Source organism: Rattus norvegicus, chromosome 11 (genome assembly GCF_021556685.1).
Source record: "Rattus norvegicus strain SHRSP/BbbUtx chromosome 11, alternate assembly SHRSP_T2T, whole genome shotgun sequence".
NCBI lineage: Eukaryota > Metazoa > Chordata > Mammalia > Rodentia > Muridae > Rattus > Rattus norvegicus.
The window spans coordinates 44,415,739-44,440,408 of record NC_141544.1 but is presented as its reverse complement, the minus strand read 5'-3'; the positions used below and the strand labels follow the sequence as shown (position 1 = coordinate 44,440,408).

General features: G+C 49.2%; 1 protein-coding gene across 1 annotated transcript; it reads right to left on the bottom strand.

Moving 5' to 3' along the window:
• Positions 1–800: 800 nt before the first annotated feature.
• Ifngr2 (interferon gamma receptor 2) lies at positions 801–19,068 on the bottom strand. The gene is given in 7 exon segments (NM_001108313.1): positions 801–2,441; positions 3,875–4,032; positions 4,858–5,017; positions 6,451–6,593; positions 8,367–8,560; positions 11,476–11,608; positions 18,888–19,068. Coding segments are annotated over 7 exon segments (993 nt in total). The 5' UTR covers positions 18,958–19,068; the 3' UTR covers positions 801–2,306.
• Positions 19,069–24,670: the final 5,602 nt, after the last annotated feature.

Sequence of the window (24,670 nt, the reverse complement as noted above, 5' to 3'; positions counted from 1 at the left end):
GATGGTGAAGAGGGTTGTAAAACTGCTTTTCTGTTTCTTCTGGGTGTGGTGGCACATGCCCTGTGAGGCTGAAGCCAGCTTGATCCACACAGCCAGTGTGTTCCACATAGATGGTCCCATGCCAGCCAGAGCTACACGGCAAGATTGTCTCAAAAGCTAACTACAAAAACATGCCAATTTGTGGCTCTTTGACTTCTCAGTAGGTGAATGTGTCCGGGTCAGCCCCTCATTCAGAGAAGAAGCTTAGATAGCTTGCCCCACTCCCCACTTCTAGAAAGTATTTGCTCAGAGCTTGGGCTCCATGCTCTCCACTGGCACTCTTGCCACCTTCAGCCAATCTGGCTGCCCTTTGGGGCTCAGCCACAGCCACCTCCTGCCCCAGGACAAGAGACCAATCTCACCCCCCCAGTTTGTGATGGCTACTCTTGGGTGTCAACTTGACTACACTCAGAACTAACCCCCTCCTCCAAATGGATGGACTGCAGTGGGGGTGTCTCCCTTATCCTTTTCTGCAGTGCCTGGAATGGAACTCAAGGCCCTGGGCATGTTAGGCAAGCACTGACTACTGAGTTCTTAGCCCAGCCCTGTCCTTATAACCCTTAATGCCCTTAATCCCACCACCAAGATGGCCGGATACACAATGTCTAGTTAGAGAGGCTCCCCACTTCCCACAAGCGGCACAGGGCCTAACAGGATGAAGTGGCTATGCCAACAAGGGCGAGGCTCCCCCCACTGTCAGGTCAGGCTGTGGGCAGGGCTCCTCACAGCAGACCACATGGGTCCTGTGCATATGTGGGAAAGGAGGGAGCTGTACATCCCTTACTGAATGTTAAATCGTGCCAAAGGGTTTTAAAGGGGCCCTTGGGAAGTCAAGCAAGAGTGGCAGTCAGCTCAGGTGTGCTCCTAGGTAACACGGTTGGTGGCCCGCTGGGCCAAACAGTGTGACTCATTTGTGAACTGTGGTGTCCTTTGGCTTTGAAGAACTAAGGGATGAGACGGTAGGAACTTCTTTCTTGCTGAAGTCTCCTGCGGACTCATCTGCTTTACTAAGTGTAACTTAAGAAAGTAGGAGCTTAGATACAAATATTCTAAAGTTTGTCTGTCTGGGGGTTGGGGATTTAGCTCAGTAGTAGAGCGCTTGCCTAGGAAGCGCAAGGCCCTGGGTTCGGTCCCCAGCTCTGAAAAAAAGAACCAAAAAAACAAAAAGTTTGTCTGTCTGTCTATCTATCTATCAATCTATCTATCCATCTACTATCCATCCACCTATCTATCTATCCATCTATCTGTCTATCCATGTTTATCTATCCATTTATCCATCCATCCATGTATCCATCCATCTATCAATCTATCATCTACCTATCGTCTATCTATCCATCCACCATCTACCTATCATCTATCTACCTACCTACTATCTATCTATCTATCCATCTGTCTGTCATCTATCCATCTATCCATCCATTTATCATCTGTCTATCCATCTATCATCTATCCAGCCATCCATCTATCCATCCGTCTATCTATTCTATCCATCCATCAATCTATCATCTACCTACCTATCGTCTGTCTGTCTGTCTACCTATCTATCTATTATTTAGAGAGATAGAATCTCTCTTCACAGCCCTGGCTGTCCTGGAACTCACTCTAGACCAGGCTGGCCTCAAACTCACAGAGACCCTCCTGCCCCTGCCTCCCAAGAGCCAGGAGTAAAGGTGTGCAGCACCTCCACTCAGCAGATAGACTTTTTAGAAAAAAGTTTAATATACAATCTTTTATTTCTAGGTTAAAAAAAAAAGACTTAAATTATCAGGACATTATTTACAAGATTAACCACCTCCATGTGCGTGAGGTGTTGGGGTGGGCCTTGTACATGCTAGGCAAACACTGAGCCTAGGGTAGTCACATTTAAGTCATCACACTGGGCATGAAGGGGACACCGAGGGCCCCTCTTTGTGCCAGGCTGGGATGCCTGGGACAACTCATTTTCCAGAGTGAAGCCGAGGAACCAGTCTTCTGATGGCCAGAGCAGCTAACACTGAAGAAAGAACCTCAGGCCTGTAGCCGCGTGGGCTGCCAGTGATGGGACTGACTGTCTTTTAGTGTTTGAGAGGAACCTTTCTTTTCCTGAGATTCCTTTCTGTGGAGTCCTTTTAGATACTTGCAGGATCCAGAAAACTCATAAAGACTAAACAATATACCATCCCCCCTCCCCCGCCCCCCAAGCCGCAGGAGATGTCCCTGGGGCAGTGGCAGTCTCTAGAAGCTGCCCTGATCACTGTCCTCCGTGTAAGCAGAGACCGTGGCCTGGCTCAGGGTATTTGGAGCACATCATCCTGCTCCTTTTCTGGAGACGAAATGATTGATACGGAGTCCCAGGCCTCATCCTTCGGCGAACCGTCCTTGTCCAAGGCCTCCAGGATGAGCTGATCTGGGTCCTTTAAATACTAGAAAAGGGTAGACGGCCAGCCAGTTACACACAGTCACATACAAGGTTTCTAGTTGAACTCAGTGTAGTCATAATTAGCACAACCTTACTTTGTCCATCAATGAAATGATACCACCCCCGCCACCAATCATTACTGTGATTGTTGTGATCCTGGGGGGCACAATCTGCTGCCAACACATGCTCAGCCCTGACTTCCAGCATGTGCCTGCCTCTCACGCCTTGGCTCTGTAGCCCTGACTTCCAGCATGTGCCTGCCTCTCACGCCTTGGCTCTGTAGCCCTGACTTCCAGCATGTGCCTGCCTCTCACGCCTTGGCTCTGTAATGGCCCAGGCCTAGGTGTACCTAGAGCAAGGATGCTTGTCCAGAAAGTACAAGGACCTGTGTTCCATCCTCTGTTCATCTGATGAGAGCTGTGAAGGGCAGAACACAGAGAAAGTAGGAATCCCCCTCCCCCTCCCCATCCTCAGCGCCTACTTAGTGGGTTATAAACCTTAAAATATTTAAGAAATGTAACAACATTTAGGTTAGGGTGCTTGCTGCCAAGCCTGACCACCTGAGCTTGGTTCCCAAGACATGTATGATAAATGGAGAGAACTGACTCACAAGAGTTGTCTTCTGACCTGCCCGTGCGCACACACGCACACACACACACACACACACACACACACACACACACACACACGCGCGCGCGCGCGCGCGCGCGCACGCACAGGCGCCCACGCACACCCTGCCCAATAAAATAAAAGAAGTAGTCTTCAGTTTTCATTCAGCTATGTCAGGATAAAGCAGGGAACATCCCTAAGTTCTAGCCCCCACTCCTACCTACACACGACCCCGGACATGTCTGGGTGAGGCTGGGGTCCTCACAGTGAAGAGGGGGGTCTCACAGCCCCCAACTTTCTTTCCCTTTTGCCCTTGGCTATAAACTCAGGATTCCAAGGCTCTGCCTGCAGCTCTTAGAAGTGCAAATGGCCAACAGAAAGAGGAACAGAAGTCACATGTCTGTGGTGTGAAACCCCACACACAGAAGCTGAAACCGCTCTCTACTCTCATGTAACATCAGCAGCCTTTGGTAGTTCTTTACACTTTCCCAAGAAAGTAGACCAAAACCTTAGATTTCTGCCCCAGAGAAACATCATCCAGGACTGGGTGGTAACCCAGGCTCAGTTCCTCTGAGGGCCGTACCCAAGAAGCAGGAGGAGCCCTTAAGCACCATCCGGAACCGTTACTCTCCATGTCAACCCGGGAAACCTTTAAGTCATCTCCTGGATGCCACGTGTTTATACAGACGCTGACCTAACACAGTGTTCATTTTACTACTTAGCTATTCTGTGTGGATGTATGTGTGTGGGCAGAGGACAACACGGGGTGTCAGTTCTCTCCTACCATGTGAGTGTCACAGCGGGTCACTCCTGCGTCTGCGTACTGACCTCTTTTATTTGTTCTGGGATGTCTGGTGGAGCTTGAAACCAGTATTTCACCCGGCTTTGGTATCTGAGGAACAGGATGAAGCAGGCTCCCGTCAGTGCCAGCAGCAACATGAAGATGCCAAAAAGGATCAGGATGACTTGCTGCAGGCTGGTGGAGGCTAAAGATGGTAACAGAAAAGTGAGTGAGCAGCCGTCCATGCCCACGCCTCGTGCCCACGCTGGGCCGTGTTCTTGTCCCAGGAAAACCCACGCCCCGCCCCTGCTCTCTGCCCTCTGCCCTCGACTTAAGCTAGTAATTTTGACCTGAAAACTTCTATTCCAAGGTCAAAACCTGCCCTGCTGTAATACCACAAACGGGAAATTCCACTTCCAAATTCATCCAAGGGGCCACAGTGCAAGCCCAAGTGCGCTTGGAGCAGTGAGTAAAGGGGCCTGCCTATAAGCCTGACAGGCTGGTGTTTCATCTTGCAGACCCAGGTGTGACAGCAGAGGGCAGTGTGCACATCCTCTGCCTGCCCTGTCATAATATCAGTGTCCTCTGACTGCCACTCAAGTGCACTCACACGTACACACATATACATGCACGCACACACACACACAAAGTAAGCAAAAAATGCAGTAAAAATCCCATACCACTGTACTAAAACATTATACAAAACCTCCTTCAGGCTATGCATATAAGGTGTCTATGAAACATAAGGGAATTTTCTGTTCAGATTTAGGCTTCAGCCCTAAGACACCTCATCATGTATACGCAAATATTTTAAAATCTGAAACAAGACGACCACAAATCTGACATACTCCTGGTCCCAAGTGTTGTGGAGTCTGCCCAACACAGCCCTTGCTGCTGCAGACCTAATTCTCCTGTCAGGTCAGAACTTCCAGGGCTGCTCCCGCCACTGGCCACACCACAGCGAGCTATTGTCACTATTTCAAGAGAAGCCTTTGCGAGCAGGTAATGGATAAATGAAGGCATGTCTTACCATCCGCTGTTGTTTCGTGACAAGATACATTGCTCAGGAGCCCGTGCGGTCCGATATTTCTGTTTTTCAAAATCAGTTGGGCCTTGGTTTGTAAACAATATACTCTGAATGGCTTCAAATCATCCAGCACAATGGAGTTGCTCTTGTAAGGGCCTTTAACCTGTGTAGACAGCATGAGAGCCACACAGGTTAGACAGACAGACAGGGCCACGCAGCTTCCAGCTTTTCTAATGACTCCCCAAGTACACAGTGAACACAACCAAATGGTAATAGGACCGTGGGGCTACGAGGACCCATTAAGCCTGAGGCAACCAGAAGGTCACAAATCTTAATTTCTAGTAGTGTGGAAATTTCTTCTGTAAAATTAACGCCTTGGGCTGGGGAGATGGTTTGGTGGGCACAGCGTTTGCTGTGTGATCACAAGAAGCTGGGTTCACTCCCTCTGCATCTATGCAAACTGCGGCATGTTGACGTTCCATTTCTCATCTCCACCACTGGGGGGCAGAGACAGGCAGTTCTTGGAGCTTAGTAGCCAGTCAGTCTGGAAGAATGGTGAGCTCTAGGTTCAGGGAGAGAGCCTGTCTCAAAAAACTAAGGTGGAGATCAACAGAGGAGGCCATCTGAAGTCGCCCTCTGGCCTCCACACGCATGGGTGTGTGGAGCTGCATGCAAGCCTGTGTGCACACACACCCTCACATGCAGACAATAAAAGAACCATCTGTATGGTTAGACAAGGGAGAAAAGCATCCTGCAGTGCATCTTTATTCCCAAAGAGTCTCTGAAGTGAATGTGCTAATCCCTTTGTGGTTGAAAGGACAGGCATTCATGTCCTCAGGGGGTAGATGGACTCGACTGCCTCAGGCTGTGTCAGCCCTCCTGTTGGCCACACCTGTCTGGAGGCTGAGACTGATTAAAGCACCTGCCTTGTTCGTGCAGTGTCCCTTTACATGACACTGCAGACCACTGTCACTCAGTCCACACCAGAAGTGGCCCGGGGTGGGGGTAGAGGTGAGGGGTTGACATCAAAGAAGAGAGCAAGGCCACCTGGGCCTTGTCCTGGCATTGCTCCCGTGGTGACAGTAACTGAAATGACATCACAAATCTATTGCCATCTGCCAGGCCTAACTAACTAAATTGTTTGAAAAGAAACAGGTCCCTAGGCCTTCCCAAGGTCCAGGTACAGCAAATCCATCTTACGCAAGGAAGCAGCAAAGTCCATGAAGCAGAAATGGATGACACCAAAGAGGGCTCAGACCCTCCTGGCAGAGGAGGGCTCAGGGCTCAAGCTCTAGGAGACACCGGTGACCCGAGTCTTCCATCTCACGTGGCAATCTTTCTTCTTTCTTCTAAGAAACTCTAGGGGGCTGGAGAGATGGCTCAGCGGTTAAGAGCACTGACTCTTCCGGAGGTCCTGAGTTCAATTCCCAGCAACCACATGGTGGCTCACAACCATCTGTAATGACATCTGATGCCCTCTTCAGGTGTGTCTGAAAACAGCTACAGTGTACTCACATACATAAAATAAATCTTAAAAAAAAAAGAAACTCTTAAAGAGAGAAAAAAAAACATAAACGAAAAAGAAAGAGTCCTTGCCTTTTGGGTTTCTGTCTTTTCCCAGTAGTGGACAAAATACTGAAAAGATGCCTCCTGGACCACGTCAAAGGGAGGGGAGAAGTGTATGACGAGGGAGCCTTTCCCTGGGGTCACCGAGATGTTTTTTGGAGGTCCAACAGTAACTGAAATAGAATCACAAAGACTTCACATGAGTGACACACAGACGCCCATGTACACTGTGAATGCCTATTAAACCCAATACACATCTGCACTGTGTGTACACACACATTTAACTTACACAGGCAACCAGCTCCACTCAGATTCCCATTCTGAATATGAGGTTTACCGGGGAGCCAGCATCCAAGCAGAAGGAAAGGCCCTTGTAGAACCCACGGAGTGTTGGCAGGTGCAGGATTGGCCCTGCTGAAAGGCCCTCTGAGCCAGAATCTATTAGAGCTACATGGAGTTGTTTCCTGGTCCCCATCAGGGAGGGGCACGCAGCCCACCTCAAGGGTTTGGCCCTGCACAAGGCATTGAAGATGTTCTAGCTGAGGTGCTGTTTCTCAGCTGGGAGTCATCTGACTGTAAGCAAAGCTTCTAGAATCACCACAGGCATCAGAATCCCAGAGAAACAGAACAGAAACTTAAGGTGGAGGGAAGTTTTCATTCAGGGTGGAAAGGAAGTGCAAGGTTTGAAATTTGCAGACAGGTGGGCTTGGATCTGGAGAGTATCATGTGAAGCGAGGGACTGAACTCAGAGAGAAAAGACACTGCATGTTGCCCTCATACGAGGATCCCAGTCTCCCGTGTTCATGTGTAAACTATACATGTTACATGTAGGTAAACAGGACTAAGTATAGGCGTAGTGTAACATTTACCGTATTGTTGGGTTTTTCTTTCACTGTTGATCTTTTGAGACAGGATCTCTCAGTGTGTGGCTCTGTCTAGCTTGGAACTCGCTCTGTAGACCAGGCTGGCTTTGAACTCACAGACATCTGCCTGACTCTACCTCCCAAGTGCCGTGATTAAAGGTGTGCGCCACCCTGAACCCCCAGCTCACTTTTAAATAAGCTGGCACTTTAATGGTTCTGGATTATTGGGAGGGGGTGGGGTTATTTGTTTATTAACTTATTTATCTTTATTTTCAATTTTCTGTCACATTTTTGCTGTGGTAGTGATAACAGTAAAATCTGCCGTGCTACCCAGGATTACATGTCTTTAAAAAAAAAAAAAAAAAAACCCTAGCCAAAAATACTGTACCTGCTTACTAGAGCATGAACTATCTAGACAGTGGTCACTTCTGTTGTCTGATACTTTGAATTCACGCATGCGTGTGTATGTGTGTGTGCATGCTCGTGTGTATGTGTGTGTGTGTGTGTGTGTGTGTGTTTGTGTGTGTGCATGTGCGTGCGTCTGTTTGGGGGCTCAGCAGTACAGCATCTGCCTGGGAGGTAACAGGTCCTTGCTTCCTAGCACCACATCAAGAAAACAAACAAACAAAAACAACAACAACAACAACAACAAAAAATGGCTGTAACTGTCTTCCCATAAAACACTGTTTACAATAACAGGCGTGGCATCAAATTTAGAGTCCCAGAGCCTATTCCTTTAGCATCAGCCTGAGGGTCAGTGGTCTCGGACAACCTTACCACTTGTCTCTGGCATATTAGGATGAGGACCAGGACCAAAGCCGTGGGTTCAATTCTGACCACCAAAGAGGCACACAGAGAAAACCTGGGCCTGTGACACTTGTTTTTAAAGTTGTGTCTTCTTTATTTATCTGTGTGTGGGTGTGGGTGCAGGAGGAGGCCAGGAAAGGGAGCTGGATGGCTGGAGCTGGAGTTTCAGGCAGTTGTGAGCTCCCCAGTTTGGGTGCTGGGAACAAGAGCCAGAGGAGCTCTTACTAGCCGAGTCGCTTCTCCAGCCCCTGTACAGCTTTCTCCCCAAGTTCTTACCATTCTCATAGTGTTGAAATGGATCCAGCTTCACCCAGTGGGAAGTGTGCTTTCCGAGCCTGGCTCGCACGCGCAGGAAGACTGTGTATGAGTATGGGAAAACCTTCAAGCGGCCGCCTCCTGTGAAGTCACATTTCGTCTCTGCGATGTCCGTACAGTTCGGCTCCCGCAGCCTATGCCAAGAGCCATCGACGCTGGGAAAGCAAGCAAGATCTCAATTCACAGAATCCTCTCTTCATGCCTAACACGGTTCTCTAGAGACACCGACTTCTCCAAAGGATTGGCACCCGCTCATCCTTTCGGCCAAGGTCAAGTCCAGACACTCTTGACCAGATTAATTCATATGCCACGCCCACTCAGGTGTTCAATGCTCTCGGGATGTGCACAAAGAGAGAAGACCAGTATGGCCAATTTTTTTTTTTTTTTTTGGTTCTTTTTTTCGGAGCTGGGGACCGAACCCAGGGCCTTGCGCTTCCTAGGTAAGTGCTCTACCACTGAGCTAAATCCCCAACCCCATGGCCAATTTTTAAAATGTGTTGTCACTTACCCCTCCCCCCCAGCCCCCATCTGGTACCCATCGACAGTGATTCTCTATTTCTCTTCAACTTGAAGCCCCGGTCAGAGCCAGTGACTGAGGTGCTGTCTGTCTCAGCTCCCTCATCCTGAACGGAACCATACCCTATGAATGTGAACGACTGGAACCATACCCTATGAATGTGAACGACTGGTCTCTTGTGGCTGCTGTTATGGTAGGTCCATTCAAGATATACACTATACCAGCTTCCTCTAAAGCTTTAAGATTCTGTCTTTTATTTTTATGTGCATTTGTGTGCTGGGACTAAACGTGTGAGCCACCACCACCCATCTCGGAACAATTTTTAAGAACGTTTCTCAGAAGACAGACTTATGGGGGGATAGGGGTTCTGAGGGAAGGGATGGATCCCTTTGCATATAGAGGACAATAATACAGTGATTTTGGCTGCATTTAAATGAAGGATGAAATGAACACAGCTCAGTCATACAGTCCGTCGAGCTCTGCCCAGTCAGTCGGTCTAAGCTTTACTAATAGCAGTCATCCAGGCTTCCATGCTGTGGCCACAAGCTTTTCCACCTGGCCTCTCTGTCCCGGAATAAAGACTCAGAGACTTTCGTATGAATAAATGCCTAGGCTGAAAGCTCTGGCTCACTCCCTTCTAGCTCGTGCCTTATATATCCCGTTTATTCTATTCTATGAGTGCCACACAACTGGTTACCTCTCCCACCTCCAGCGCCTCTGATGAATTACCAGAGTTCCACCCTTTTCTATCGGAACTCCCACATATTTCTTGCCACCTTTTGCTAAAAGGCAGTCTGCTTTTCCTTGACCGGTGACGCTTCTACACAGTGCACGAGACAAGAGATTCTCTCTACAGTGTGCACAGGGTCATGCTGGACTTCTGCTTCAGAAATTACCTAAGGCTTTGTGGGAGAGCGTGTGGTCGATGGTGTATTTTAACTGCTAACCTTTTTTTTTTTTTTAAAGATTTACTTCTTTATTTTATGTGCTGTCTTCAGACACACCAGAAGAGGGCATCAGATCCCATTACAGATGGTTGTGAGCCACCAAGTGGTTGCTGGGAATTGAACTCGGGTCCTCTGGAAGAGCAGTCAGTGAGCCATCTCTCCAGCCCTAACTGCTAACTTGACACAGCCTAGACGCTCCTGTGGATTTGGCTTTGCTACCAAGACCTTAAAAAGCTTCATGTACAATGCCAGTTCTGCTTGACCACAGACAAACATAGTTCTTAAGTCTTAGTCTCAAAATAAGTTAAAAACAAAAAAAACAAAAAACCAAAAACCTCAAACAAGGAAACTGATTTTAAGCCAAACAAAAACAAAGCCCTCTTGCCCTCACCAGAGCCACGGCAGAATGGGTGGGGGTGGAGGACCAGCCTGCTCTAGTTTTTACCAATGCTTCTTTTACTAAAACCAACCTCAACCTCTGATAAAAAGATACAAAATGTTTACCAAAAAGAAAGAAAGGAAGGGGGCTGGGGAAGTGGCTGTTGTTAAACTGCCTGCCTGGTTCAGACCCTCAGCATCCAAGCGAACCTGTAAAACCCCAGTGTCACGGGCACAGGCAAGCATGGAGGAGAAACAGGAAGATCCCGACTCTGCCTATCTAGCTGAATTGGAGTTCCGGGTTCACTGAGAGACTGTCTCAAAAAAGGGGGGCAGTGGGACTAAGGAAGGCACTTTGCCATGCTCTCTGGCTTCCACATGCCTGTGTGCGTATGTGTGTGAGAGAGGTTTGCACACGCTTGTGTACACACCCACCTGCCCCACAAACAAACAAAAATCCCTAGAGTCAAACAAGTCAGACTATACTACAAAGCTCTGTGGTGAAAGGAAGCCTTTTAAAGAAAGCACAGAGGACAGTGACACAGGCCTGGGATCTCAGCTACCCCTTGGAGACTGAGGTGGGAGGCTCGCTAGTTCCAGGGCTATCTGAGCAGAATGGGAATGCTTCTCTCAAAACAAACTGGTAATTTGTTTACTACCATGAGCCTAGTGATTTCACCGTAATCTTCAACTAACTTACAGGACCCAAAAAACCAAAAACAAAACCGTTTCACTGAGCCCAGTTTCTTAGCGAATACTTCTTTGTAAATCGAGTGGTGGCCACAGATGAGAAACACAGAACGGAGGTGAGAGGCAGAACAAAGAGTGTGAACACTCCATTATTCAGAACAGAAAACCAGGTGAGAAACTGAGAACTCATTGTAGTGCGCCCGAATACATCCCTAAGTGGGCTCACTTTGGACGCTGAGGTTTTAAACCCGAAAGTCACCTCTTGCCTTCCCAGGGCGGAAGTGGACCCTTGCTCTGTTCAGAACAAAGGGATTAACTTTCACCCCTAAAGGAGGTCCCAGCAGCCAGTGTTCTCTGACAGCCAGACTTAAATCCACCGCTGATGAGCAGGAGGAGGTGACTGAAATCTCTGTCTTTGAACCTTTCAAATGTGCAGGAGGTTTCACCACAGTCGTGCTGAGAGCCCTAGTCAGGATCTGACTCCAGGCTTCCATCCAACCTCCCACAAAGGTCCCAGACCCACAGAGCATCCACTTACTAGCTGTACTCCACCTGGTAGACCACTGGTCTCGTGTCGTTGCTGGAGGGCGAAGGCTCCCAGCTTAGCATCTGCTCGTCATTGTACAGGTGAAGCTTCAGCTTCCTAGGGGCAGCAAGCTGGGACAAGGAGTCTTGGGAGGAACAGGGAAGGAGAGGAGGAATGGGTGGGAGAGAAGAGGGAAATCCAGAATTACAAAAACAAACAAACAAAAAACCCTTTCGGTGCCCATTATGAAAACCATTTATTTAACACAGCTCTGGTTGCAGTTTGGTTCTGGGATGGGCGTGCCTGTTCTCCCTGTCGCACCCTCTGGGCCTGATTGTAAGGAGGGCACTGTGGAAGACATATTTTAGGTTACCCTCTAGGTGGTGGTAACCACAGCCTTTCTACACTGGGTGACTACACTGGGTTCCTACATATACCACGTGAGACACTTGACTGCGGGCTGCCCAGGACTCCATCTTTCTGCAGTCAATAGTAGAGCACTCCCAAGGCCCTGGGTTCGGTCCCCAGCTCCGAAAAAAAGAACCAAAAAAAAAATAGTAGAGCACCCCAAAGAATGGGCATCTCCTAGGCCCAGGTGGGGTCCCAAGGTGACGCTGCATGTATGTGTTGATGCAGATGCCCCAGATCAGATAGGCAACTCCCAAAGGCGCTTGACATGAGGGCAAGAGCACACACCATCTGCTTCTCGAAAACTCTCAGCATCTCATCGCTGAGATCTAAATAACTCTCTGAATCCCAGCTTCGAAGCCACAGTGGAAATGTGTACACTTTTAAATTGCCTCCCCGCCCTGAGAGCCACAAGTCACAAAAGACCGTGTTCCCTGGAGGCAGCAGACTTCCCAAAGAGACCAGCTCCAACCATCCTGTCAGGCGGATCCTTTAGAGACTGAAAACACTGGAACCTTCTCTCAGAAGGGAAATCGTTGTTACTCTTTCTTTGATCGAAAGATTAATGAGAAATATTCAGAAGGTGGGAAGAAAAACAGGCTCCAGAGTTCAATGCAGGAAACCCAAACCACATGTTTTCAGGGAGTCCTTCAAAGCCAGAAGGGTGCGGAGGAGCCTCCAGCCCCCGCAGCATGGTGTACCGCCACCAGCTGCAGACACCTGTCTATCCAGACTGCCCAGCGCCTCCACCTCTGTGACCTCTGGCTGCTCAACACTGCTAACCATTGACACAGGCCTCAGGGGAGCAGGCGGTCCAAGCCAGATGTCTGAAGCAGCAAGGCAGAGGGCAGGCCCGGTCAGCTCACTGAGGGCCTGGGGGAAGCCAGGCGCCCATGGACAAATCTGAAACGGCTTTTCCTGCCTGCATTGGGTTTCTGTCCCAGCTGTAGCATTTCCCAACTGAGTCGTAGCATCTCATCTACTTCACCTCATTATCATTTATTGTCACTCCGAGATCAGGTGTGTGAAACAGGCCTAGGGTGGAGATGGCGGCAGGGGCCCTGTTCCTTCTGGAGTCACCCAGAGAAAAACCCAGGGCTCCTCCTGTTTTGTGCTCCGGAAGCTACGCATTCTTTGGCTTGTGGCCCCTTTCTCTGCCTTGCGTTGCCCTCTCTCTGGTTCAATTTCATGGCTCCTTACTCTATCTCTCAAGGACCCCAGCAATGACTGTGAGTCTGTGTAGCTCAGAATCCAGGATCATCCCCAGTCAGGGTCTTCACCTCAGTCAGACCTGCAAAGCCCCTTTTGTCAGGTCATGTATCCCAAAGGTCCGGAGATCAGTGCCTGAACATCTTCTAAAGGACAATATTCTGCCTAACACCCCTCCCCTCACCATCGCTCGTGCCTCTGGAGGAACTGGAAGGAATACCTTCTTCCTCTGCCGGGTCCCTATTCTCACAATCGAGAGGAACACTAGGGACCAAGTTAGAAAGAAACTTACTCTAACCACGAGTGGAAGAGCTATTCAGTTCTCAGATACAAAAGGAACTCAGGACAAATGACTAATCCTGGTGCCTAGTAACATTAACATACCAAGTGTCTGCTGCCTCCAGGCCCACTCAGGACCTGCGGCTCCCCTCAGCTCTTCTCACCTGAGTATCCTAAACTCCAGCTCACCGGCTTCTCCCCCTGCTTCTCATTCCTAGGTGATCCTGACATTTGGGCCATGTGCTTTCTCTGGCCTCTTTTGCCTTCCTTACTCTCGTCTCCAGGGCCTGGTCTGCTGGTCATGTTGAGCTACAATTTCCCTGCTCCGGATGCCTCCACATGCTGTATTCTCCCTCAGATCTCCTTCCCCTCAACCTTCCTTGGAGCCATCCCTGTCTTTGCTTTATATACACGTCAGGCCTGGGGCTGGAGCTCAGTGGGACACACTTCAAAGCCCTGGGTTGGATGCCCAACACACAACAAAAAGCTAACCTGGCAAGACAGAGTTTTCGGACTGGCTCTAAGGGAAGCCTCACACAGCACGGCTTTGTCTCTGCCTCCTCCACCGGGAGTTTCTTGGGAACCTTATCTAATCTTACTCCCTGAAGAAAATGAGTCTCAGAACTGTGGACTCCACAGGGAAGTGCTAGACGGTCCGCATACCATAAAGCACTCTCCCAGGCAGCCCTCTCCACATTCTGGATTGCCTGTCCTGGAACCTCACCCTCTTCACTCTAACCCCTCGCTGCCCCCTGGGAAACAGCACACACTGTACTTGGGACCTTGCTCTGCTGCTCCCTCTCCAGGGAGCCTCCCCGCCTGGGTCTGTTGAGACCCAGCCCTGGGGTAAACCTGGTATAAACCTGCTTGCACCTCCACCCTCTTCCTCTGATTTTACTCCTGAGTGTGATTCACACTGGAGTCCTTCAGAGGGCGGACTTTACACATAGATACTCTGGGCTCCTCGTTAGTGTCTTGTGTTTGCCTCCAGATAAGGCATTTGGGTCTCGAGAGAGGGATTAGTCACAGTGCGTTCTCAATACAGTCTTTCTGCGGAAGGAAGGAGTGAGTTCGGGTGCTGGGTAGGTGTGTCCCACCACTCTGGGCTCTGCTCATATTTCAGTCACTCCTCAGTGCCACACAGATACGTTGAAGAACTGGGTGGGTGGGGAACGCCTGTTGAAAATGAGAAAAGTGGGGCTGAAGAGATGGCTCAGCGGTTAAGAGCACTGACTGCTCTTGCAGAGGTCCTGAGTTCAATTCCCAGCAACCACATGGTGGCTCACAAACACCTGTAATGGGATCTGATGCCCTCTTCTGGTGTGTCTGAAGACAGCGACAGTGTACTTATATACATAAAATAAATCTTTAAGAAGAGAAAAGCTGAGATGCTGTGGGATTCAGGAGTGCTTTCTCTCTGGAAGATGTGGAGAATGAGCACTGCACTGACAGACAGCTGTCAACCATGGAAAAAACAGAGCAGAACCCATGCAAGGCCCAGGCGCCCTCCTCCTCGCTTTCTTTGTGTTTGGCCCGTGGTTTTATCTCATGTCACAGACCATGGCAGGTGTGCTGACCTTCTCTGGATGGTTCTAAAGACTCCTGTACCTTTTGAGTCGCTGGGACCAGACTACCTGGCAGAATTTGGCTAACGATTGCAGTAGATCTCTGTCCATCCTCGCAGGGAAGGCATGCGTGTAGAAAAGCTGCCTTTGGTAAGTGGAGTGTGTGGCCACACACCTATCCTGTCCTTAGGAATCTATCAAGTCTCAAGTGTCTGGATCCCAGGACATCCTGGGGTGAGGCAGGAGGGCAGTGTATGGGGCTGAGGTGCAGGGAGCACGTTCATGCAGACTACACCCAGTTAGCTCTTATCATTAGTGGTTTGTGACTCAGAGGCCACAGGCACACGCATGGAGAATGACAAAGCTTTGCTCAGTCCCCTAGCATCTGGGAGCTTTTGCCTCATAGGAGGTGCAGTGTCTTTAAAGCGCTGGTGTCCACACATGGGGGCCACGTTAGTTTGCTATTGTTTCTGCAGCCATTGATCCAAAACTTAGTGGCTGAAAACAAACTTTATCTTACAGTGCTCCAGGCCAGAGAGCAGCATGTGTTTCAGGGACAAAGGTCATGATCCTAGGAGCAGCAGGTGGAAGAACCTACCTTGGCTAGATTCTACTGAAACGGTCTCCCTTGTGATTACACTGGATGTAACCCAGATACGCCAAAATAGACTGCCAGTTTTAAGATCATCTGACTGGGAACAGTCACTTCTCATGGAACCTAACAGTCACAGGACACAGGCATCTTGAGGAAGAAGGTGTGCTGATCTGTGACAGGTCTGAGCCACTGAATATTGTGCCAGCCTGCAGCTCCTGCAAACTCTCTGGAACCAGCTCTCATTACTTGAGAGGCAGCCATAGGGAACTGGGAACTAAGAAGCCATCTTTACTTTGTGTGTTTGTTTGTGTGTGTGTGTGTGTGTGTGTGTGTGTGTGTGTGTGTGTGTGTGTTCTCTCTTGCTACCATGTAGATCCTAGATTTCAGAGTTAAGTCAAGAATGTTGGTAGTAAGCATCTCTCTTTCCAACCATCCCCCAAAAGCTATCTTAAACCCCTAATTAATCACATCTTTAAAAACAGAAACACAAGACAGACTATGCTATCTGGCTTTGCCTTTCACTTTTTAAAAAGATTTATTCATTATTTTTATTTATGTGTGTGTGGGTCTGCCTGCATGGGGCTATGTGGCTACCATGTGCTCGATGGTGCCATGGAGGGCAGGTGGCGTCTGACCCCCTGATTGGTGGCTCTGAACCGCCTAACGTTGATGCTTGGAACCAAACCCCAGACCTCTGCAGGAGCAGCGAGGGCTCTCCTCCACTCTCCCCATCCTGTTCCCAGGAAGCTTCTGTCGGCAGCACTGACAGCAAATGCTGCTGCCCTAAGTGGGTCTAGTTAGGGGATGGAGATGTCCTCCACAGGCTCACTGGGTCTCCAGTCTGTGGAGCTATTTTGAGGGCAGTGGAACCTGTGAGTGCAGGGCCTTCGTGGAAGGAACAGATCAGCAGAGACGGGTCTTTGAAGGTTATACCCATTCCCTGGTTCGAGCCTCTCCCTGCCTCTTGGTCAGCTTCACATGAACCATGCCTGACGCCAATGACCTCACCTCCAGCAACTTAAATGTGACAGGGAAATAAACAGTCCTCACCCCTCAGTCCTAGCCATGAAGTTACTCTTTTTAGTAAATTCCCCAATAGAAAGTGGTTTGGTTTGGTTTTAACCTGGATCATTTGTCTCCTCCTGGGAATAAAATAAGATTAAGAGGGAAAAAATATACATACAGCCCTCAGCAACTTGTCTCAATAAACAGAAGCTAGGATTATCATATATCCAACGACAAGACAGTTTCACCTGAAGAAACAACACCCAAACATTAAATTTCCTAACACTCATTGGTTTGGACATTCCTTCAAGTATATGCGCGCACACACACACACACACAAGAATACAGACAGCAACAGAGAGACAGAGACAGACACACACAGAGAGACAAACAGACATACACACAGAGACGGAGAGAGACACACAGACGCACAGAGACACATACACACACATAAACACAAAGACACACACGGATACACACAGACAGACACACAGACAGACACGTACGTATGCATACTCCAACTCCACAGTACAAGGAGCAGTCACAACTACAAGCAGAAGTCTTGACTTGACCCTTCCATGCAGGTCTGAATAACTAAAGAGTCTCATTCATACTGTCAATTATGTTGTTTTTGTCTTGTTTTTCTGATCTATAGCATATGGCTGCCACCCAACAAAGGGAGAAGCACAACTACAGATCGCTAGGGTACAGTATGGTTATGCTATCCTTGACTCCCTGGAAGGGTACAAAATTATAAACGTTCCTTTCAAAGCCTTGTTTCCAGGGGCTGGAGAGATGGTCTACAGAGTCCTAGCATTCGCAAAGCAGCTCGCAACTATTTATAGCTCCAGTTCTGGGAGATCCAATGGCCTCTTTAGGCCTCCGTAGGCACCAGGAACTCAAGTGGTACAGACATACATGCAGGCAAACATCCTTACGTTGTTAAAAAGCAATCTTATGATTCCTGAGGTCCATTCATAACCTATGGAGGGAAATCTTCTCATTACCTGTTGGCCTAAGGGGACTGTTGATATTTTCACTTTGCATTGTGACTAAAAAGCGGTTCTTTAAACATACCCTAGTAAGGTTTTTCTTATCATAAAAGTGTGAAAACTTTGCTTTATTATTTGTTAAAAGAGGGGTATGAGAGCCTAAGAGATTTACAAAAGGCCACTGTTGTAAAAATATCTAAGGCTCCAATTTGTTGTTAATGAGCCACAGGCCACAACTTTGGAATACAATAAAAGTTAATCATTAGGAAAACGTCAGTTGTAAAGTTTCTAAATACGTCTATTGACTTCTGAACTCACAGCTCACAGATATCTCAGACAACTGCAGGCTCTCCTACACTTAACTGTGTGGGTGGGTGTGTCAGACACGGATTGCTTAAGGCAAAATGGGGAACATCAGAGTGAAGCCTTTGCCTGACTGCTGGAGAATAAGTTAACTATGTAAGCGATACATCCTTCTGTGCACCTCTGCCCATAAGGAGACAGGAAACTTAAGGGTCTTTGCTGGGATGTTGACACAGGATCAACCCCTCAACACCATTTCCAATGGGAGGGAACTTCCCAATTCCTGAGCATATTTAACTAATGGCCAAACTTAAAACAAAACAAAAAACAACAACACAGGCCAAGACCGTCTTCGAGTAGCCCAAGCTGGCCCAGTCGGAAACTTCAGGACCCTTCCTCCTCATTCTGAGTTCTGTGTTTTCACAACTCCCGCACTCACTGTAGACTCCAGATACCTAAGCTTTGATATGATCTCTGCATGGGAAAGAATCCAGCAAAACATAATCATGGAGGAACAATGTTTTTGGTCAGTGATGTCTTTCTTTTGTTGGTTTTGATGACTGGCTCATAAACACAGTCAGATGGGGACAAGAGGGGGGAAACTGAATCCAGGTAAAGGGCTTGTGTGAGTGGAGTAGGGTAGAGCTGGGATTAAAAGTGTGGCTCAGCTGACCCCCTGTCTTCATACACTGAGGGGACACGGGCATTTCTGTTCCCCATCTATAAGATCGTGAGGGACTGAGTACCAGGATTTTATACGCCGCCCAGACAGACCAATATTGGTCCTGCCCTTCAGCAGATCTCCCTGGCACCAAGCGGCCAACAACGACCTGGGCTCTCCAGCTCCAGGCCTGGAATTCCCCGTGGTCCACGCCACACTCACTGGAGCTCCTTCTTGGAGATTCCTCCCGGTCCGTCCCCTGCCCGATCGCGATCAACCCGCAGATCGGGAACCGCCGAAGACCCCCACCCTGCGCCGGGTGTAGGCTCCCAGCGGCACCCACGCACCGATGCGACACCCGCCGAAGCCCGGGGAATGGGGGGAGGGGCCTTCTGGGTCGCACCTACCTGGAGAAGACACCGCGGCGCCGAGCCCACAGAGCAACAGCAACGGCAGCCACAGTGGCGGAGGCCGCATGGCCCGGGCGGCCCGGGACCGCGGGGTGGACGCCGCTCAGACTGAAACCGCAGCGGCCATGGCGAGCCGAGCGCCCGCCTCTTCCCAGCCTGGCCGCAGAGCCGCCCGGCGCCCGCCCCTACCGAGCCAGGCCACGCCCCCGCCGGGCCCAGCCACGCCCCCGTTCGACCCACGGGACTTTCCCGGGCGTTCCCAGGAACCGCGGCCCCCGCAGCCCAGCACCCTGCGGCGGTGACCCCGGCCGCACCCCGCCGAGCCGACCTCCAAGGCGTGGCCAGGGACTTTTAGGACCACCGTAGAGAGACCAGCGGACACCCATCCCCACCTCCGACTCCCGTCACGCACGGTTTAAGAACCTGTGCATTTATTTTGAATTCTGTTCTCTTCAATAGCCCGAAAGATCGAGCTAAGCTTTGAACCGTTTTAAGCAGAGGGTAACTTAAGGGAGGACCCTCTAGGCAGTGGTGTCACAGAGAACGAGGAAGAAAAGCTGGAGGAACTTCACTGGTTGCTTAATCATCTGTGGGTTTGGCCCTCTGTGACTGTGAAGCTACGAGGAAGTGACCCCAGAGCCGGACACGGGCAGGCTCCCAGCCTGAGCCTTCCCCAGTGGCAAGCCTGTTGGCAGAGACGTTTACACCTCCGCCACAAAAAAGGGGCAACGAGAGGAATGGTTAGAGGGAGACCCAGAGTCAAAGAAAGGGGTCATCGGAACCCGCAGCTGTTACTCCTAACCGCTGAGGTCTCGGTCTCAGGACGCTGGAGTTGACTTTAAACTGTAATTGAAGCTGGCCTTGAGCTTAAGATCTTTATGCCTGTACCTCCCAGGAGTCAGTTGTGGGCCCTGACACCCTCCCTTGTGCCTATGTGGCTCCTGAAGTTGGCCTGTTATAAAAGTCTGTGATGAAATATCTAGCAAGAATTCAAACTTTGCTTTGAGAATTTCAAGACACAAAAATGTACTTACACACCAAGCGAGAAGAGGAGGGTTTGTGGGGGTCCTTTTCAACAGGATGTGTTGAAAACAGCAAAGGAGAGAAAACCTAACCCCCACAGGCTGTAGATTAGGAATAAGTGTGCCCCTCAGTGTCCCGTGCCCTGCCCCCAGCATGTTTTATTTTTCGTTCGGTAGGTTAAGGAAAAGGATTCAGCTAAAGCCATGGAGGGCTCAGGACCACTGGGCTTTTCAGCCTGCGGTCTTGACCCCAGATGTTAAGTCTTTAGAAGTTCTACTACCCCACTCCACTCCCTACCCCCACCCCACTCCCTACCACACCCCTCTCTAGAATCTCCCTCCTTCAGCACAGTGCTAAAGGGCATTCCTTGGATCTTCACCCCATGCCTCAAGCATACAGCACCCCAAATGCAAGTGGTTCTCTCCTTGCCTCAAGGCAACTTTGTCAGGGCAAGGCCAGGCAGGCGCTGCTGGCATCTACTCCCTTGCCCTTCCTGCCTAGAGGAGCCCTGATGTCGCTGATAGCTGGCTGCCTCTTCTGCTGAGATGTGGCAGGCAAAGACGACAGGAACTCAGCACTCCTGGCATTTCCTGTGAAGGTGTATAGCAGGTGTACTGATTGTGCCATGAGCCTCCATTTCTGTGTTTTCTCTCTTCCCCGTTGGAGTGGGTTTATTGTGGACACAGTAAAAGATTAAACCTTAGGACGCTTTATCTGCATCTTCCAAGACCCATGAGAGCAAAAGCTGTTCCCAGCACTGCTTGCACAGTCACATGCTTTCAAAAATATTTATTTTATGTGTCTGTGTGTGTGTGTTGGCCCGTGCATGTGCAAGGCATGCAAGGCCCTGTGGAAGTTATCATAACCCCTGGAAATGAAGTTACATATGGTTGTGAGCTGCTATACGGGTGCTGGGAACCTGGGTTCACTGCAAGAGCATCGAGCCCTCTTAACCGCTGAGCTGGTCTCCAGCCCCTGGCCGTACGCTCTTGTGCTGCTTTGATAAGGCCTCTGTGTCTCTCCTCTTCAGTTTCTTTCTGACACACTTCTCGTGTAGGGAAGTGTCGGGTAGCTCATGAGAGTCTTGAGAAATGCCATGTTTTAGAGCATATGTAGACGTAGGTCAGCAGCAGTCGTGAAGTTAAAACATACAAACTTTCCAAGCCAATGATTATTAATAAAAACTAAGTTTTAGGGACTGGTAAGTTGGCTCACTGGTAGGCGAGAGCACAAGCTGTCCTTACACAGAACCTATGCTGTTCTCGGCACCTAAACAGGTGGCTACACCCTCCTGTAACTCCAGCACCCAGGATCCAGCATCCTCTTCTGGGCTCTGGGTAGCTGCACTTACATTGCACATGCTCACAGACAGACACACATACTGTAAAATGAAACACACACACACACACACACACACACACACACACCATGCATACGCATGCACATGCACACACATATAACAGATTTCAACTAGTCACGCTAGAGGAGAGACCGAGTTTATTTGCATATATAGATGTACACACATGCACATGCATTCACACAAACAAGAGCAACACGGGGCACGTTACATCATGCACACACAGCTCAGCTAACTGTGAAGTCAAAAGCAATTTTTCCACCTCATAATTTAGAGAGCAAACTTTGATAGATTATGCTGCTGAAGGGACCGAAGCGCCTTCCTGTTTCTAAATGATTCTATACAAGGTTGTCACAGCGGCAAGGACAGCATCGTAAGGAAGCAGGTGGAGGGAGTTATGAAGTGTGGTTTGTGGTCTGTCGGAACGTTTCCTTGCTTTTCTAGATTTTGCTTCCTTATTTTCCAAACTTTCTTTATTTTTCTAGATTTTTGTGACACGCGTATTTGGCAGCCTTACCGTGATAACCTGTTGTTTGTTTTCTCATCCTAAGCCAATGCTTATTATTGTGCCTAGTGAATAATATTATCATATTGTATGTTATAACATATTTCATAGTTATACTCTATATTGTGTATTATTTTATATAAAAAGAGCTATCTGTATTATATTAACTTCGGCTTTACAAAACCTGAGTTCACGCCACCCCTTTCCAGAAGTTATTGCCTTCCAGACTGTTGATCTGAAATTTTTCCCTCTTGCTAATAGCCCGAGTGTGGAAGGATGGCGGTCCTCCCCTCAAAGCAGGTGGATGAAACTGACAGAGAGAAGCTAGTGGTGAGTCCGGGTGTGTTGGGTCCCTCAGTGCTCAAGGTCCTAAAGGTTCTGACCCCATTGCACAGATTTGGAAGCCATCAGAGCTGGGAACTCTAGCCAGGAGTGGATTTGTATGGTGTCGTCTTTGCTGAGCTGTGACCACACTTCCTAGATTTCAGAATGGGTGGGAACAGGTGTTTGTACCCGGGATTCATCGTGTTGAAGGGAACTCGCAGCTTTAAGCTTTACACTTGGGAGGTTGGATTGTAAGTGAAACCTTGTCACACAGCTCATGGAGTATGGCTTACTTGGCTGACATCCTGGGTGGCAGGAATGAACCCCTACCGGATAGTCCACACAGCTGCCTTGTCTCTTGGACCGGGTGTGTTTAGTTTTGCTCTGTGTCAAAGGGCACCGACTTTCCCTTCAGGGCATCTGCACAAATATTCAAATTGGAGGCCTGGTAATGGGGAGACCTGTGAGGTCCAGCTTCTAGCTAGTCTTAGGTGCTAGCTGGTCCTCGATTCCTTACTTCTGGTTCACCTTCTCCCAAATTCCTGCCTGAGCTCTTCATCCTCAGACCTTGGAAAGATAATGCCACAGAGACTGTGGTCAACTCCTATAATTGTATCAGATCAGATATCTTATGTACACGCGTGTGCACGCATGCACAGTGCACGATGCTTCTGCTCCTTCGGTCGAATTCTAGCTCAGCTTGCCTCAGGTCACATGATCCATAGCTGATGGCGGCACTCCCTCAGTCTTGCTTGATTTCAAAGCAGTTTTGTATCTAACTAACTTTAGCTGCTGCCATTCGTTCTCCTGTAACCAACCCTGTAACCGTCTCAGTAGCTCTCTCCTTGTTGTTACTACCCTTGAGTCCCAGCAGCTGTGTTTGTCAGAAGCCACCTGTGCCCACGCCTCTGTTTCTTTTGCTGCTGTGGATTTAACACCTCACCCCTCTTCTCCTGGTCCCTTGTTCCCATGCCTATAGTCTAAATTCTAAGCTCAGTCTCTCCTCTGGACTTCTGCCTCCAGAGAACTGGGTCCCTCCCTCCCTCACTACCTTCCTTCTTTCTTTGCTTGGGGTCACTTCTCAAGTGACTGTTCTCCATAGGGGTGGCACTCACTGACTTCTCACCCACTGACTAGGGTGTTTGCAGTTGAGTGCCCTCTGCGGGCATAAGCTGAGCCTCCTGTTTGAGTTAAACCCTAAGTAGGAACCTGATGATCGCTGAGTGAAGTTTTGGGGTGTTGCTGGGCACCCTCTCTTTCTGGCTGAGGCTCAAAAGCCTTCCCACGAACGGTAGTGACCTTTGCAGTTCTCACTTCCTTAAGGGAGTATTTATTTTAGCTTATAGTCTCGGAGAGTTTCACTCTATCCCAGCAGGGACAGCGAACCAGCAGGAGTGTATGTGGAGTCTGTTCACATTGCAGAGCACCAGAGAACAGGAACCAGGGGCAAGTGTAACCTTCAAAGGCCTGCCCCTGGTGACCTACTTCTACTAGCTAGGCCCCATCTCCTAGACGGTTCCACAGCCTTTTGAATTAGCACCATTAGCTGGGAAACAACATTCAAAACATGAGTTCATGGTGAGGCGGTTTAAATTAGAGTGAAATCTTCAGGGAAGAGCAAAGTCTCTGAGGTCTGCAGGCTGTTTTCTTACTGTGCCCATCCCTGATCACAGCTCCCTCTTTCTTCAGACCTCTAAATGCCACATTGTTAATTGTCAAGGGGTTGCATTTCAGAGACCTCCCGTGTCTCCTCCCGCACCCTCCACTGTTGGAGACCCTTCCGAGTGAACACATTACAGAACATGCTACACACTGTGCCTTCTTCAAACAAGGCGTAAAACGTGTCCAGCAGAGAAGAGAGCATCTTCCAGCTTCTCTTGACAAGGGGGACTCTTGCCCCTTAGGTTAGACTCCCCTTGTGTGTGATAAGTAACGTCAATCCCCAGGAAACAACACAGTCTTCTGGAAGTTTCTAGTGGGAACTGGAAAGGGAAGGCCTGGGGTTTTGTTTGCTTGGACTCAGGGCAGGATGTGTGTCATAAAATCTCCTGTTTTCTTAATTCTGAGAACCTTCGATTAATCTTTTTTCTAGAAAGATTAAGATCATTGTGTGTGTGTGTGTGTGTGTGTGTGTGTGTATGAGAGAGAGAGAGAGAGAGAGAGAGAGAGAGAGAGAGAGAGAGAGAGAACACTTACTCTCTTACTCTCTGGGATCCTGTAAGTTTCCAGGAAGAGCTTGGGCAGTTAGGCACATCAGAGCTGCTCCTGATGCAGGGCTCAGGGCTCCAGTGATGGCTGTAAGTCACAGAGAAGAGCTGCAGCACCAAAGGGACATGTGTGACTCACTGTGGTGCTATCAGCAGACCTGGAGTTATGTCCACACCCGCCACTGACAAGCAGCCCCCTCTGCTCAGTCTTGTGACGTGTGATCACGCCACTGAGCCACACAAACCTGTGACGGAAGGCACTGACTCCATGGTGTTGCTTTTGGACTGCGCAGAACTTTACTGTCTGTGGGGACATTTTCAGTCTTACGAATACCTTGTCCCTCAAGAAAATCTATACCCTGAG